Source organism: Podarcis gaigeae (genome assembly GCF_964106915.1).
Source record: "Podarcis gaigeae genome assembly, chromosome: 2".
NCBI classification, from domain to species: Eukaryota; Metazoa; Chordata; class Lepidosauria; order Squamata; family Lacertidae; genus Podarcis; species Podarcis gaigeae.
Genome location: NC_139679.1, coordinates 32170604 through 32186569, shown reverse-complemented (window position 1 = coordinate 32186569; position 15966 = coordinate 32170604). Strand labels below are relative to the sequence as shown.

General features: G+C 48.0%; 2 protein-coding genes across 5 annotated transcripts in view; one reads left to right on the top strand and one right to left on the bottom strand.

Moving 5' to 3' along the window:
* Positions 1 to 15966, top strand: part of LOC310839179 (autocrine proliferation repressor protein A-like) — a 223622-nt gene that overhangs the window by 109697 nt on the left and 97959 nt on the right. The window lies entirely within an intron of this gene.
* CYTH1 (cytohesin 1) overlaps positions 72 to 15966 on the bottom strand; it is a 60206-nt gene continuing 44311 nt past the window's right edge. For all 4 annotated transcript variants that reach the window (XM_083727625.1, XM_083727624.1, XM_083727623.1 and 1 more), the window contains exons 5-13: positions 15799 to 15917; positions 14545 to 14625; positions 14163 to 14275; positions 13363 to 13511; positions 12889 to 13000; positions 5261 to 5337; positions 3857 to 3928; positions 2728 to 2882; positions 72 to 1889 (exon numbers count right to left, since the gene is read on the bottom strand). In XM_083727625.1, the coding sequence (XP_083583751.1) occupies positions 1811 to 1889; positions 2728 to 2882; positions 3857 to 3928; positions 5261 to 5337; positions 12889 to 13000; positions 13363 to 13511; positions 14163 to 14275; positions 14545 to 14625; positions 15799 to 15917 (957 nt within the window). In that variant the 3' untranslated portion in view covers positions 72 to 1810. The remainder of the gene's footprint in view (positions 1890 to 2727; positions 2883 to 3856; positions 3929 to 5260; positions 5338 to 12888; positions 13001 to 13362; positions 13512 to 14162; positions 14276 to 14544; positions 14626 to 15798; positions 15918 to 15966) is intronic.

The following is a 15966-nucleotide window of genomic DNA, read 5'->3' as shown; positions in this document are numbered from 1 at the left end:
CCTCAAATAGGAAAACCACATAAATGTAGATCACAGAGACAGAGGCAGCCAAAGAAGGGCATAGAGCCAAGTGTGAGATCAACATTTATTTGCTGCAGTTGCTCTGTGCTAGTTCACAAGGTTGTGGCAACAAAAAACCAACAATGGGGTGGAAAAGGATTCAACACAAAAAACTGTAACCAAACTTTTTGACCAGGAGTAACTTCCACCTTCCTCCCGCAACCCCCTTGCTTCCCGCCCCCCCCTTGTGCCACAGCAATTTTTTAGAATTCTGCTATGTTTCACAGAAAACAATCCTCTTATTTAAAAACAAATACAAAATAATCTAAAAGGAGAAAAATCTACACAGAGAGTATGTACATCTCCGATAAATAGATTAATACTGAGCTGGGGGAAACTGGAGCTTTTCCAAGGCGCATGATGAAATCAACAGTCGGGGAAAACCGTCTTCTTATGGCCTACCCCAGCTCAGTGCTCCAGGCATAAGCCATCATCTCATACCCCACCCACCCTGGGCTTCCAATGGTTCCCCAGCAACCAATCATCTGCTTGTGCTTCAGAGCGAAGAAGTGCCCCCACTGGTCCAGGACAGCCTTCATCCCAATCCATCCACTCCCTCTACTGAAAAGTGCAACTGTAAGAAGATAGCCTATGTCAAAGAATCCAGAGCCAGCCTGTTTCAACTTCTTTCTTCAGGGTACAGGGAATGGTGCAGGTCTTTCAGCTCTGTCTGCTCCCGATTGCAATGTTAAACAAACAAACAAACAAAACGGAGGAAGCTCTGGCTGCAGGGATAAATTTTTTGTGCCCAGTTGTTGGGTGAGATGGTTCCCAGCAGCCACTGGCAAAGGGGTGAAAAGCCTCCCTGTAAAGCATCCATGAGGGTTACACTACCTGCCCACCCACAACCACATGCATGCCTCTAGCTCACAAGAGCACCGCCTTCTCATCTGGGCAAGGTTGCTTGAGTGAGCCCTCCGCTGGCCTCATTCCTGCTTCACATACGAGGCAGCCTAAGTCAGTGCCCTCTAGAACGAGGGCAGGGGAAATCCTGGAGGTGGCAGCCTTGCCATTCATCATGCCAGCTGTTGGGACTGACATTCTTGGTTGCTTATTACTCAACGTGGTTAACAAAACTCCTTGCGACAGAGAACCCCGGAAATTAAACATGAAAGAGCATACAGCTCAATTGCTTTGGGGGAAAGAAGCCGTTGGGCTTACCTGACCAAAGAACAGGGAGCAACATGGCGATGCAGAGGGCCACAGGGATCTCTCTGCTTCAGTGCTAGAGAGCCATGCCCCCAACCTCTGCTGCAGACTGATCTATGCCTTTGGCAGTTTGTGGTCCATTCCTGATTCAGGGTCTCGGAGAGAGTATTAGGCCTAAACCCTGGTACAGCCGACACTTCTCGCTGGCAGCTTGAATAGGTCTGCCTCACCATCGGCACAGGCAAGGAGCAAGTCAGCCACGGTAGCAGAAAAGACCCCAACAATTCTTCTCTTCCTGCCACTTGGGCTACCAGTGACGCGGTTTGGCTTCAAGCTGCCCAGTTGAGGGGCTGGCAGGGAGGTGGCATTCTTGCAAATTAAATAAGTCAGTGAGAGCTGGTGGTTGCCATCAACATAGCCTACCCCCTGCAACTCTTCCTGCCCCCAAACCAGAAAAGAATAGCAAAAGCTGAAGCTAGTCCCCCCTCGGGGTCATAATGCAGAGCAGGCGGGTCTGTGTCGTCTCGCTCCTCTTCCTCTCTGCCAGGAGACGGAGAGGCAACAGCTGCCAATGTCACTGCTACTCAACAAAGCCATGTGGCTAATGTCTCTTGGTGGAGGAGACCTTCTTCTTGCGTGCAGCAAGCATCTCATAGAATGGATCCCGGCTAATTGCAGCTCTGAAGAGAGACAAGTGGGAGGCGGGGGGGGGGGGGAGGGAGAGGGAGAGAGAGAGAGAGAGAGAGAGAGAGAGAGAGAGTGTGTGTAAAAAAACGCACAAAGTGTTAAGGGAAATCCCCAACTGATTGGAGATGCCACCCAGCACATAATTATAGGATCAGTCCACCCCCTTAGCTACTGTTTCTGGAAGGAAGCATGATTTAGCTTGAAGAGGGAGCAGGCAGATCAGGGGACTGTACTTCATTAAGGGCTGCCCTATTTCCCCCTCATAACCCACAACCCACTGGCAAATCTCAACCAGGGAGCTATAGAGAGGCCCCATTCTCAGATGCTACATCTCCTCCCCAAAATTCCAGATGCCCACCTAACCACAGATTTGCGCCCCCACCTCCCTCACAGTGAGGAAATCTGGAGGAATGAGAAATAATTCTTTTCATGGGAGGGGTGTTTACAGCTACTCCACCTTTGCCCATGTAAGCCGTATAAGAAGCTGCTGCAGGAGAGGGACTGTGAGCTACTTCATGGGAGGCATATTTATAGGGCTAAGCCTGAAACTGAAGCTCCCTTGTTAATTTTGGCTATTGGATGCTACATTTTTAAGTAATCTTTGTTATATTTATAGCACTGAAATGTGGGGTTTTTGGGGTTTGTTATGAAATTGTTTTGTAGTATTTGTTTGAAATGCACCCTTTTTTCTGTGTCGTAAGCCACTTTGAGCATTTGTGTTAGTGCAGAAACGCAACATGCAAATGAATGAATGAACGAACGAATGAATGAATGACACATTGCTCAAGCAAACTACCCAGATCCCTTCACATCATTCCTGCCCCTCCTCACTTGATGCATTTCATCCACTCTTCCTTCTCCTCTGGGGTGGGTGCAGAGATGCGATACACAGTGTGATTCCCTTCCACCACACGCCCGTCTGCCTCAGTCTTGCAAGCCTTGATCACCTGGTCTTTGTTGTCAGGGATATACAGCTCAAAGCAGTTCTGCAAGAAGAGAAGGATAAACAGGATTTGTGGCCAACACCAGCTCAAAATTTCTGCATATTTCAGGGATTTCCCAGACATCCTTCAAGAGCAGGAATTACAGGATTTTCGACAGCAAGTAACCAGTTCTCTGGTATGACTTCCTGGCAGCAATACAACACTCTGGGAAGGCAACTCTCACCAAGGGCCTACAATTCCACTAGCCGAGCCAGCATTCCTGGCCCACTGCAGTTATCACCAGAACGACTTGATAAAAATCACTGGAAAGCTGTCTGAGGATCAGACGTAATTATGAATAAGCCTTTTACCCACACATGCAGCCCCATTGCTCCTCAAGAAAGCAAACTAGAAATATCACTGATTAACCACAGTTTCCCCATTTCATCCAAACAAGGAAACTATGGGTGAAGACTTTTTGGTTGGATTTATCACAAAGCAGAGGAAGGAGCGAACTAGCTGTGAACAGGAATGGGGCTTTTTCCTATCTTGGCTATTTAAGCTCTGATAGCATTATCCAAGTGTAGTCACTAACAGCTCAGATGCTACAGGGTGCTTCAACACCTTGGAGACCTCCAAAAGACAGTGCATATCCTGCACTGCAAAAGCACAGAAAATAGTACTCTGTGTGCAGGTTTAACATCACCTTGCAAACATCAACATCCACTTAAACACATCAAGCATTTTGCTCTTAGGGCAGAAAAGATGAGTCAAGTTTCAAAAGCCTGGCTTATCCCTGCGCAGGATTTTTCTGTAGCCAGCTGGGTGTCCTTGCATAGCTTTGCCTCTTCCCCCATGGCAGAATCAGAATCGACTCTACAAAAGTAGGCAAGCTTAGTTAATGATTTGCATAATTCAGTTTTTCTTGGTATCATCCTTTTCTTTCTTTTTACATGCACACAGTATCCGCAGCCTAGGCTCCCCCCAGGTAGGAAGTGGAGAGCACTTCCTACTCTCCAGCACTGGCATTTACTCACAGGCTTCTTGGAATCTTCAACCTCACGGATACTCAGATTCTCCAAGGGAATGATGCCTCGTGGCTCCTTGTCCTGCAAGACAACCATTTGTTAATTCAGACACATCCAGGCTGGTTCATTCTGACAAAATATTACAGGTTCTTCCATCCCAACATTGAACAGGAAGAACACTGCTCTCAGACAGATTCCTCTTAATGCTCATTTGAAAGGAGTAGCCTACTGTTGCAAACACAACCATGGCATCTGACCGACTTAACTGTTTTATTAGGGCATTTGCTTTCATGGGTCCACAACAGATTGCGCTGCACCCAATATATACCCTTGAGATATCTGATTTGGCACAGTGGCACATGCCTCAGTTAAATCCCGTTTCAATTACTATAACACACTCTACATGGGGCTACCTTTGAAAAGTGTCCAGAAACTTCATCTGACTCAAAGAGCTGCAGCCAGATTGTAGACTGGTTATAGAGAGCCCCTTGTTACAACAGCTCTACTGGCTACCAGTCTGTTTCTAGGCACAATTCAGAGTGCTGGTTAATATAACCTATAAAGCGCAATACAGTTTAGGTCCTAGCTATCTGAAAGACCACAATCCCTCATACAAACCTGCCCAGGATCTGAGATCTTTGGGGGAGGCCCTTCTCTCAGTCCTGCCACCCTCACAGGCACCTTTGGGATGTGGGATAGGACCTTGTGGTTGCTGCTCTCGGACTCTGGAACTCCTTCCCTAGAGAAGTTTGACTGGCTCCTTCCTTGCTGTCCTTCCGCCAGCAGCTGAAGGCTTTCTTGTTACAACAGGCTTTGGGCAACTGACTTGCTTTTAATCAAAGGGCCGGTGCCATGCTTTTTTCAACATAATTATCTGTACCTTTCTAATAATATATAGTTAGTTTAGATAGTTAAACAAACCTTTATAGTTTTAAAACTAACTGCTTTTTAATAATTAAGAGTTTTTCTTCCTATGTTTTTAGCTGTTCTTATTGTAATGTGTAAGCCACCTTGAATTCTTGTCAGGGGGAAAAGGTGGTATGTGTGTCTATATGAAATAATTAAAGCCAAGTCTGCAGTACCTCTACACCAGGCTTCCTCAACCTTGGCCCTACAGATGCTTTTGGCCTACAACTCCCATGATCCCTAGCTAGCAGGACCAGTGGTGAGGGATGATGGGAATAGTAGTCTCAAAACATCTGGAAGGCCGAGGTTGAGGAAGCCTGCTCTACACCCTTCCCACACCAGTCAGTAAGAGCTCAGCTATGCAGTCGACTCCAGATAACCCATGTCCTGGACTCTTACACGAGCCTAAGACTACATACCATAGTCCATCTTTCAAAACTGCACATTAGCAATCCCGTCATGAGATCATGTCCATGGACACTTACGAGAGCACCCTGTGCCACTCACCGTGGTGTACTCAAAGTAGTAAAGGCAGTTGTCCGTCAAGATGAACCAGCGCCGTTTCCACGTCTTCACCCGGCCACCTGCGCAGAGAAGAAGCAAGCTTGACAATGCATGCCCAGGCCGAAAGGAGGGTGCTGGGCACAAGAGCAGCTAAGGCAAAGGCAGAGCTAAGAGCCTACAGACACAAGTAGGCGGTGTAAGAGAGCGAGTGGCATCAGCAGTGCAAGCAGAGCCAGCCGCACACCACAGCAGCAGCAGCAGCAGCAGCAGCCAGTGGCTACATGGTGAGCATAGCAGCTGAAGGGGGCAGGCGGAAGGCAGAGGTGGTGGTCATCAAGAGAAGTGCCCTGCTGCATATACAATGGAGCAGACATGGATCTGCCGACATGCTGGGGAAGGAAGAGGCATCAGTGTCCTGCTAGTGCTGGGATCTACCTACTTAGGCTCTTTATGGACAAAGCTCATAGCTTAGTCAGAGTCTGAGCTCCATGGGATTTGGTTTGCCCTGAGGCTACCCAGGCATCCTGCCTCATAGCCAGCTCCAACTAATTTAAAAAGAAAGACACACCAACAGACAACCCATGGCTACACAGTCTTTCTCAGCTATGGGTTCTTGTCCCTGAGACTTGCCTGCCCGGGTACATACAGTTCCAGGCAAGAAGCAGAGCTTAACAACAGCTTCAGGATTAAAAAGGGATGAGTATTGAAACTACAGGAATCAGCTATTCCCTTTCCTGCCCCAGTGTGGCTTTTAAGTTGGGCCTCCAAAGCTCCACCCAAAAGGCGGGGTGTGGGGCGGGGCCTGAAATACAAACATGACCTGAAAGTCTTTTCTGTATAAGCCCATCTCAAAATAAAAGTTCAATGGAATCCCGCTCTGGTGATTTTTAGTCAGGGTGAGGTGAGAGGGAGGGAGGGGGATTGGCTTAGAACTGGAACCCATTCAGAAAGATGCCCCCACCCACCATCCCATCAGTAAACAAAGGAGACTCCAGTGGCCCTCCCCAAATTGACACTGAAACTCAAGTGTCCAGGATCCAAATCCAGGGTCTTGGGAAAAGTTTTTGCAGAAGCAATCACCAAAATAATGATAATAAAAAGAATCCATACCAAACAGCTCAGATCCCAAGTACAGGGTCAGAGACCTTGCGACCGCCAGTCAATACAGCGGGGGTCGTTTTGAACACCAAGAGACCCCCAGGACCACCTCCAGCAAAAGCCACCTTGCACCTCACTTGTGAAAACGACAGAATGCTGTAGCTGCAGGCCCTCCTCGCTTGGCCTCCCCAGTCAGAGGCTGCAAACAACAGCACGTCCAAGAGAGGTGGGGAATACAGGACAGGGAGGCAAAGATGGAAAGATCTCAGTGGTGGAGAAGGCAACAACTTTGGGTATTTTCTGTCAGCATTGGCTGCTCTCTCAAGCCCATGGTAGTGGAGATGAGTCAACAAGATTTAAAAGGTGCAGAACACTAGAGACCCCTCCTAAGGAGGCCCTGACAGCCACAGACCAGCACATACAACAATGAGACCTCATTCAGCAACACAAGAAGGGAAAGAAAAGGGGGAAAAAAGACAAAACAAGCCAACTGCTCCAGATAGTGCCTGCCACAGTCCCCAGGGAACACAGAAAACCCCACCTGTTGGGAGCCCCTGGCATCATGGGGTGGCCCACTGCCAACCTTCTCAGAAGAGCCACCGCAGGGATCCTCACTCTCTGGTGGTGGGGCACATGCCTTTTACGAGGAATACCAGGAATCTTAAGGCCCTTCTCAGCCCCAAACACTGGAGAACTGCTGCCGGTCAAGAGTAGACCAGGGTGAGGAAACAGAGGCCCATGAGATTGGCCTCATGGGACAAGTTTGACAGGTGGACCGGGCTACTGATCCACCCATCACACAATGTCACATGGCAGACAGGCATGGCTTTGCAAGCTTTCATGTCACTCCCCTTCAAACCCTATGTCGGGGGTTTACAATAAGAAGATGGGGAGACTTTCAGAGGCAAGTGCTTTAGCACAGTCTTAAGGCTGAAAAGTGCAAATGGAAGCAGCTTCCACTCCCCTCCCTTGAAAGGAGGATCCACTCACTAGAAAGAAAGGTGTGTTTTGCAAGGAAAGCTAGTGGAGGGGGACTTCACCAGCACTCTGCCTTTGCTTGCAAAACACTACTTTCTGCTTGCCTTGACTATACACACCTGTTCCCAGCAGAAAGATTTAGACTCCGCTCTTCAGCTGACCAGGATTTGTGGGGAAAGGCCTTGTGGGCCGAGATTAGCTCATGTGCTAGAAATTCCCCACCTTTAGTGTAAACAATACTGGACTGTATGGACCAATGGTTTGACCTGGTGTTAGGAAGGGTTGCTACCATCCTATTGGAAGAGTACACAGTGAAACATCTCTAGGGAGCACCAGACAAAAGATGCTTTTTAGTGTGTGCAAGTTCCAAACAGGTTGTGTTAAGGGTCTGAGGCAAAAACCCAAGTTGGAATTTCACTCACAAAGTTGTTTTCATGCTAGAACAGCTTTGAGGTACAACAGCCTTGTGAACAAAGCGGGGGGGGGGGGCGGTGTCATTACCCCACACACCCTGTTAAGGAGCCCCCAAGCGAAGCTGCTAATAAGAGATAACCAGCTAGAATTACCCAAAGTATTTTCCCCTCAGGACGAGTATAAATAAGCTCATGAGACCAGGATATTAACCAGTGGTTTCTAGCCATGGTTGCTGTTCAGTGAGTGTGTCCCATCTGCTATAAGCCAAGTCCACAAAGTTTTGAAATCTTTTAAGCCGGCTACCAAATGTTCATGAAGCAATGTTGTTTGAGAGGTTTTCCAATTTGCCGTCAGTTTTAAGAAGCTGAGGGAATAGACCCTGCCCATTCATTATGCAGCTTTTCCTCCTCCGCCATGACATGGCATTAAATTTAGAAGCCAGGAATATACAATATATACTTTGGATATATATTTTAGTGGTCTGGAGACTTCCAGAGAATGAAGCCACAAGAATTTCTGCTGATTCTTTGTTTTAAGTTATTCTGGTTGCCAAGGAACTCTTTAAAAAGCTAACCCCAATTTAGGCTAATACATCTGGGATAGAGGAAGAGACTCTTAATCTCAGAGTAGTGGGTCTGAGCAAAACATTCCTGCATTGCAGGGGGTTAGACTGGATGACCCTAGCGATCCCTTCCAACTCTACGAGTCTGTGATTCTATCACATTAAACAAATTAACATTCTCCCTTCGTTTATGATGGCGTGAGTCAATGTTCTCCAGAGGATGGCACAAAAGACTCATCAGCCATGGAACCATTGGGTGGCCAAGGCCCTGTCTCCACCTCCACCTCCCTACCCTTAAAAATGGAAGCAGTGACCTACTCCACAGGGTTGTTGCAGAGTTAGGCGGGATAAGGATTGGAAAGGATTTACAGTGTTATAAATGGACTGGTAAGAACCATGACGCGTTACCCAATCAAGATCTTAACAGCTCACTGCTGCCAGCGCCTCCCTAGCTCTCTGGGCCTCTTCCCTCCACCAACTGGGACTCCAATGCCATGCGGCTGCCAACATGCATCAGCTTAGCACAATTAATACTTCATTAGTCCTTGTTACAAGAGGCCTCCCCTTCTTTCTGCTGCCTGCGAATTCTTAGGGCCCTTCAGGACAAATGTCCTACGTTAATAACCAGGCTTTTGCAGTTCTAAACTTTATCTCTTGGTTTGGAAATTATTTTAAATGAAGAGAGGTTGAGAAATCTTTAACAGAAATGTATTGAGATATTGTCTCCATGAAAGGAATGTGGCTTTCTCTTAATACTAGCTTTGCCCTTTTCCAGCTTAATGGGAAGGGGGGAAACCCAAGGGGAAGAGCTTTCAGCGGGGCATAGAAAGTTCTGTGGGTATGTTGGGAGGCATGGGGTGGGGCTTGCCATGTGACCTGCAGTAATATAATGGGGCAAGTGCAGTAAGTGCAGGTAGCACCAGCGCAGCCATGTGTGGACACCCCACCACCATGAACAGCTATGCCTGCTGGGATAAGGAACCGCGGTTTGCCAGCTGCTTGCTGCAGGGCTGGTAATAAGGCATCGCCAATGCCTGGATGGTTTCATGAAGGCAGCTGTGCACTCGCTGTAGCTGCACTGCTGGGCCTTCTGGAGCAGGAAGCAGCCAGTCTTAAGCAGCGAATGCAGAGTTTCTTGGCAATAGCAAGCCAGGCTCAGTGGCTATGCACCTTCTCAGGCCGGATTCACAGTGTCAGTTCCCAGAGAGATGTGGCCACGCTGCCATTTTCAAGCAAAGGCGCCATACTGGACAGCAATGTCCATGCCGTGAGAAGCTGCCGCTTCTTGAGGGGCATAGTGACCTCCCTGCCCCCTGCCTTTTTGGGGCAGACAAAAGGCTGGTTCTTCACCGCTGCATCCTACAATGTGATTCTGACTCCTAAAAATCCAGGGTACTGACAAAGCTGGGGAGAGAGATACTGCCAGGCTCAGACCTGGCCATGTTGTGAAGCTTGTTTGGGGCAATTTTTGGAGGGATGGGCCAAACAGGACATGGAAACTCCGCCTTCCCGTCACCCCCCCCCCCCAATCCCACTCACCATCCCACCTGTCCCCCAGTTCCCCATGGACTGTGCAGCCAGTTAGCAACGGTGGCAATAGCAGCGATAAGACTAGTAATAATCACCAGCAATTTAAAAGAACGAAAGAACAGAAAAATAAAGAAGCATGGCAGCACACCCCTGGCCCCGGCAAAGCTAGCGAGGGGATATGGGGGTACGTACCTCCTGGAGTTTGGAGGGCAGGGAAAGGCAGTGCCAAAATCATGGAAACATACAAAATGAGGGAGAAAAGAAAATTAAAAAACAAAGGACTTTATCAAATCTGCCCTTGGCGCACACCCCAGTTGCTGCTAGCAGGGGGCGCTGCCCAAGCTAATGAAAGGTGTTGAGCATTAGGGAAAAGAGGGTTGGCAGAAGGGTTTTTCCCAAAACCAGGCCCACGTTTCTCCTGTTGTGGTGCAGGTCTCCCTCTCCGCTAGAATACCAAGAAGGAGAGTGCCCACCTCGAGATCATCAGGGTGCCAAAGCCAAGGACACAAAAGCCCCAGGAACTCCTGGCAAAAAAAAATAGGTTCGTCCTTGTTGCTAGCTTATAAAATCCTGGTAGCGTCAGGAATTTGCTTGCCACAGGAACGGCTCCCTGGTCACAGAATTAGCAATTTTAGTGCCAGGGCTGGTGACAGCTGTTAAAGTGGCCTGCAGCCCAGACTCCTCCATGTGGGGGTGGCATGCATCATTCGCAGGCGGAAGCAATCAGCAATTTGCTGCTGGGATTCAGCTGGAAGACAGCCAAGGCCCCTGCCCCCAAAATCGTGTACACACGAGGAATCGCGTCTGGTGATTACCAATGCAGTTTGGCGCATTCACGGGCCAAATTAATCTCACTCTCCAAGGATTTTAGGCATGTCTTTGTTTTCTGCCGCCACCCTGCGGCACTGTATCCCAGAATAAAGCTCTACCAATTCCTGGGCATTCAGTGGAAGGGTAAAACCACAGGATGCTGTCTGAGTGATTGCTCCTAACTCAGCAGATTTAGCATTTTGTGATAAAGTCAGCAACGTGGTCCCGCAGGGATCAAGGGGACTTCCTTCCCATGTAATGGGGGACAGGGACAGGTAGTATTGGGAACCAGGGGGCCTAACTTTGGATATAGCTGCAGCCTAGAATTCCCAATTCAAACATCCCCGTTCAGGCAGAAAAGCTCACCTATCTGCGAAGAAAAGGATTCAGGCCAGTTCTTTCTACTGCCTCTGAGAAAGCTAGCCACAGGAGAAATTCCCAAAGTTGGAAAAGGCCATGCTGAACTGAGTTCTCATTGTCTGCACTCTTTGCATTAGTACCTGCAGTTTTTTAGTCACAATTTTTAAAATCCGGCGTTAAAAACAAACAAACCCACCCACCCCACCTTTGCACCTGACACAGATACACACACCAACATAGATCTGGTGAATGCTTCCTGAACTGAGACATAAGCGGGCTGGAGTTTGAAACAAATAGAAAAGAGGATTTGATCATGAGTTTCAATCAAGGCTTATTTAACTATAAGCCAGCTATGGTGTATGTTATCCTGTGTTTGTCCTGTGTCTTTTCTGTGTCTTCATTTGTTTATCCATTGGGTGGATCTGGAGTTAAGGAAGAAGTTATGGCTGTAGGGAAGAAAATTGTGGAGTTTTTGCCAGAAAACATCCTTCCCAGTCCGAAATGAAACTATCTCTTAGGCCTCCTCTTCTGGCTGAACTTCAGGATCACGTATCTTTTCTAAACATAGCTAACAAAGAATGGAAACTTCACAAAAAATTATGTTTTGCTACAATCACAACTGTAATATACAACTGTGTTTTCAAGCAACCATATATTTGCTGCTTACATGCAGGTCTAAAATGGTAAACTGTAAAATATTCTCAAGTTATATCCATGTCCGTAATGGTGCACCTAGCAGCCTGTCCTTAAGTCTGCTTTGTGAGCAAGCCTCATTGCTGTCTCCACTGCCATGCAATGCTACCTCTTATTTTAAAATAATTAAAACGTGTGTTCTAAATAACAATATCTATCAATCCTTTGTCATTTTGTTGCATGGCTTTAGTTGAAAGGAAAAGAAAGGTGTGTAAAAGGTGTGTTGTTCAGACTCAGCACTGAGTCTCAGCTCAGACATCATTCCCCAGGAATATCTCGAGTGTGTGCATCCTCCCTCAATCCCTTGGAATCAAAAGCAGCTGTTTCCATTTTATTTCATAAAATGCTCCAAGCAAAAAGAGGATGGTTACACATTCAAACATAGATGAATAATTCCATTAGCCATATTTCATTAAAGATTCAGTGATTGCAAATTTGAATATTCAGAGGATTTGTGCTTTCAAATTTGATTTGCAGATTCCAAGAGATTTAAACAGCCCTAAAGGTGGTGGGGAGAGAAATCGGAGAAACAAACCAGCCAGGGAGCTGCTCCAGCCATAACCTGGCAAGACAACTGAAACATTCTGAGTGAGCAGGAGAAAGATGATCAAGGGCTGCGCAGGGAAAGGCTGGTGGGCTGGTGGATGCCTTGCAGGTGCCATGCATGCACTGCCGGTGCGCACACAGCGGGGATGTGGGAGGTGATGCCAGAGACTAGCCTCCAATGTCAGGTGAGAAGCATAGAACCACAGACAAGTCTTGGGCTAATGCTTAGTCCACTGTGGTTAGGAATATTGGAGCCAGGGAGAGAAAGCCCAAGTTTATCTGCTGTTCCTGGGGCCCATGAAACCAATGTGTCTTCCTCACTGTCATAAGCACCCCAACCCACCAAATCACCAAAACAGACGGCTGTGCCCAAGTTAAGAGAGCCATTAGGGGATGCTGAGCACTGCAACCAAGACTGCCCTTGCTCAGCATCCTGCTGAAGCATGGATGATTAGGAAAGCATCCTGAGTTCGGCAATGGGTATGTGTTGTGCTGGCCACCGAGCCCCATGCAAAAAACAAACAAACCGAAGAAGTCACCAGACTGCAGACGAGCTCCCTGCTCCCTGCAGCCTATGCCATGGCGACAGCCGCACTGCTCCGCATGGCTGAGGCCTTGCACCTTGCGCAGATGCACTCACCGAGCTTCAGAAGCCAGCCTTCACGGTCTGGGTTGAAGAAAGTGTGTGTCAGGTCATTGCCATCATCCTCGGGAATTTTGAAGGGCTCGTTTTTAATGCTCTCGTACAGATTCTGGTAGGAGGAAGAGAAACGCATTGGGGGCCTGTGCAAGTCCAACTCCTGCTTCCCAGGAGGAATAGCCAACCTGGGAAGGGACCAGCGTTTGCATGCAGAAGGTGCCGAGTGAAATCCTCCACATCTAACATGCAAAAAAGTAACGGGTAGCAGGCAATGTGAAAGATCTCTGCCTGAGGCCCAGGAGAGAGTCTCTGTCAACCAGATAAGACGCAACAGGACAATAGTGGGTTAGATGGACAAATACGACCAGGTACAAAGGAAGCTTCCAATATTTCGATGACCTGCCACCCCCATGTCCCTTATCGCAGTCCTGTGATTTACAAACACTTCTTCCACTCCTTTCCCACAAAGCTCACCCTAAGTAGCTCCTCGGGCAGGTCCCCGCCATCATTGATGCCACGATTCATGGCAATGAAGCGCTCCACTGACGGCTTGTCCTTAACGTTGGGATTATGAAGACTGGTGTTGAGCATGATGATGGCAAACGAGAGCACATAACAGGTATCTGGGGTGGAGAAAGGTGTGAAGGATGGATCAAGCACAGAATGGGCTGCCCTTTGGGCTCCATCCATTACCAAGGCACAAACTCAGACAATTGGGTAGCCTAGGAAGTGTCACCAAGTCCCAGGATGCATGCTCTGTGTTGGGTTGTTTGCTATCTTGGGGTGGGTGGGTGGCTCGGCAGGGAGCCCTGCTGGATCAGACCAAAGGCCCATCTAGTCCAGCATCCTGTTCTCAGAGTAGCCAACCAAATGCCTGCAGAATGCCCACAAGCAAAACACAAGCTCAAAAGCCCTCTCCCCACTTGTGATTCCCAGGAACTACTTTTCAGAGGCATTCTGCCTCTGACAGTGGAAAGAGAACATGGCTAGTAGCCACTGATAGCCTTATACCCATGAACTGGGTCTTTCCAAGCCATCCCAAGTTGGTGGCCATTTCTCCATCTTGTGGGAACAAAATCCACACTTTTAACTATGGGGCAGAACTTTGTCCGGCCCAATGGCCAGCCCTTCTCCACTCCCAAGCAACAAAGCCTGAAAATCTGGCAGTGGGAGCCAGAAGGCACCCAACTGTGAACTCTCTGAGGATGCTCCAGGAAAAACTGCGTCCCAAACCCTTGCTGCCTGCAGAGTTCAGCATGTCAATTCGTGCGTACCTGTTGACTGGAAGACACCCGGATTGCATTGACAGTACCGTTGTGCAAAGGCTTCCATCATCCGATCAATCTTTTGTGCTTCGCCCGGCAACCGGAAGCTCCAAAGGAACTGCCTGCGGGGAAAACGAGCACATAGTCAGCTAAGCTGAGTAGGACTGTGAGCAAAGCTGACAGAGAAGTAACATTCCTTGGTAGAAGGGCTGTGTGATGTGCCAGAGACTTCCAAGTCACATATTTCCCTCTGTGTGCATGGACTGCAAACCACTGCTCTTTCCTAGGGAGCCCCAAAGCCCACACATGTCCTCTTCTTGCCTTTTCCGTGCAGGAAAAGAGAAAAAGGACACACCTCTGATTCACTCACAAACATCCTGCTGCCACTCACCGCAGTGCCTGGACAAGGTTGAGGTCTGTAAACTCATGCAGCTCCACGAATGAGTGCAACACCTGGATATTGAAATCATCTCTGTGAAGAGGCAAAAGAATAGGGGAACATGTGAGAGCAACCAAACTCACCATTCCCATACAGCTGCCAAACCACTGCTGCTGCCAAGAACTGGGCTCTCCTCTTGGCCTGGCCTGGAAGCTGCCTTATCCCAGGTGGGACTCTCTCGCCATCTAGTCCAATATTGTCTGTTCCAGTGGTTCCCACATTTCCCCACCCCAGCATGGACTACTGGATGGTCTGGGCAGACCGTTTAATGATTTTTCTGGCTGTTGCAATGTGCCATGCTAGACACAGTATGGTTTTTAATTGTATTTTATTACTCCTTTCATTTCTTATATATTTTATTTTATTGTGTCCACAGAATTAAAATCGAAACACAATGTAAGGAATAGAGGAAGCACTAAAAATGCAATTAAAAATCAATTATGAATGTTTGATGCCATGGAGTTGCCACCTCCCATCTTTAACTACAAATCCACAGACACACCTGGATGATGTTAGTGGACCTCTGGTGGTCTATGCACCAGAGTTTGGGAACCCCTGGTCTATTCTGACAGGCAATCTTTCTCCAGGGAAATACATGTAGAGAAGGTTCTCTGTCGTGACTTGCTACCCAATCCCCATCATTTTAATTGCTACCCAATCCTGGATCATTATACCTGGAGATGCCAGGAACTGGACGTTCTGCATGAATGCAAAGTATTCAGTTTTCAATCTGTCAGTTCTGGGCCTTTAAGATGGCCTGGTGTCTATTCTTAATAAGTTACCAGAAGTCTCCCAAGAAGCTTCAGAGCACAGGCAAGTTATTTCAAGGCTTTAGGTGTTATGCAGTGCTGAAGTACCCAGTACTGGCCAGCTGCAGCGAGAACGATCCTGAAGTCCCACACAGTTTAAATATTCACAATTTCAGTTGACATTCCTCAGCTGTCCCCCACAACTTGGTAAGCAAAGCTTGGCTCAGGGCACAGAAACCCTCCAATTAGCCAAGGATAATAACAAGGTCCTGACTATGAACTCCGGTTCAGCCAGTCCACATGGGAAACTCGAAACAATGGAGCACTGGCAAGAGATCTCTTGGGATCCCAAGTTCTTTTCCCATTTCTTGAATGCCCATGAGAGATAGGAACCAAAGTCCATTATGGTAGTGGCTATAAAGGAAGACCAAGCCCCAGAGCTCCCTTCTCCCATTACCTTTCACCCAAGTAGTCGCCAATGGCTGTCTTGTTGAGCCCTTCCCCTTTGTAGAGGAACTGGGCAATATCATCACGGGTGTTCTTCAAGAGGTCGTTCTCTATCAGGAACTGGATTCCCTGCAAGCACAGAAAGAAGAGGGTGTCTCTCTGCATTTCCCCCTGCACA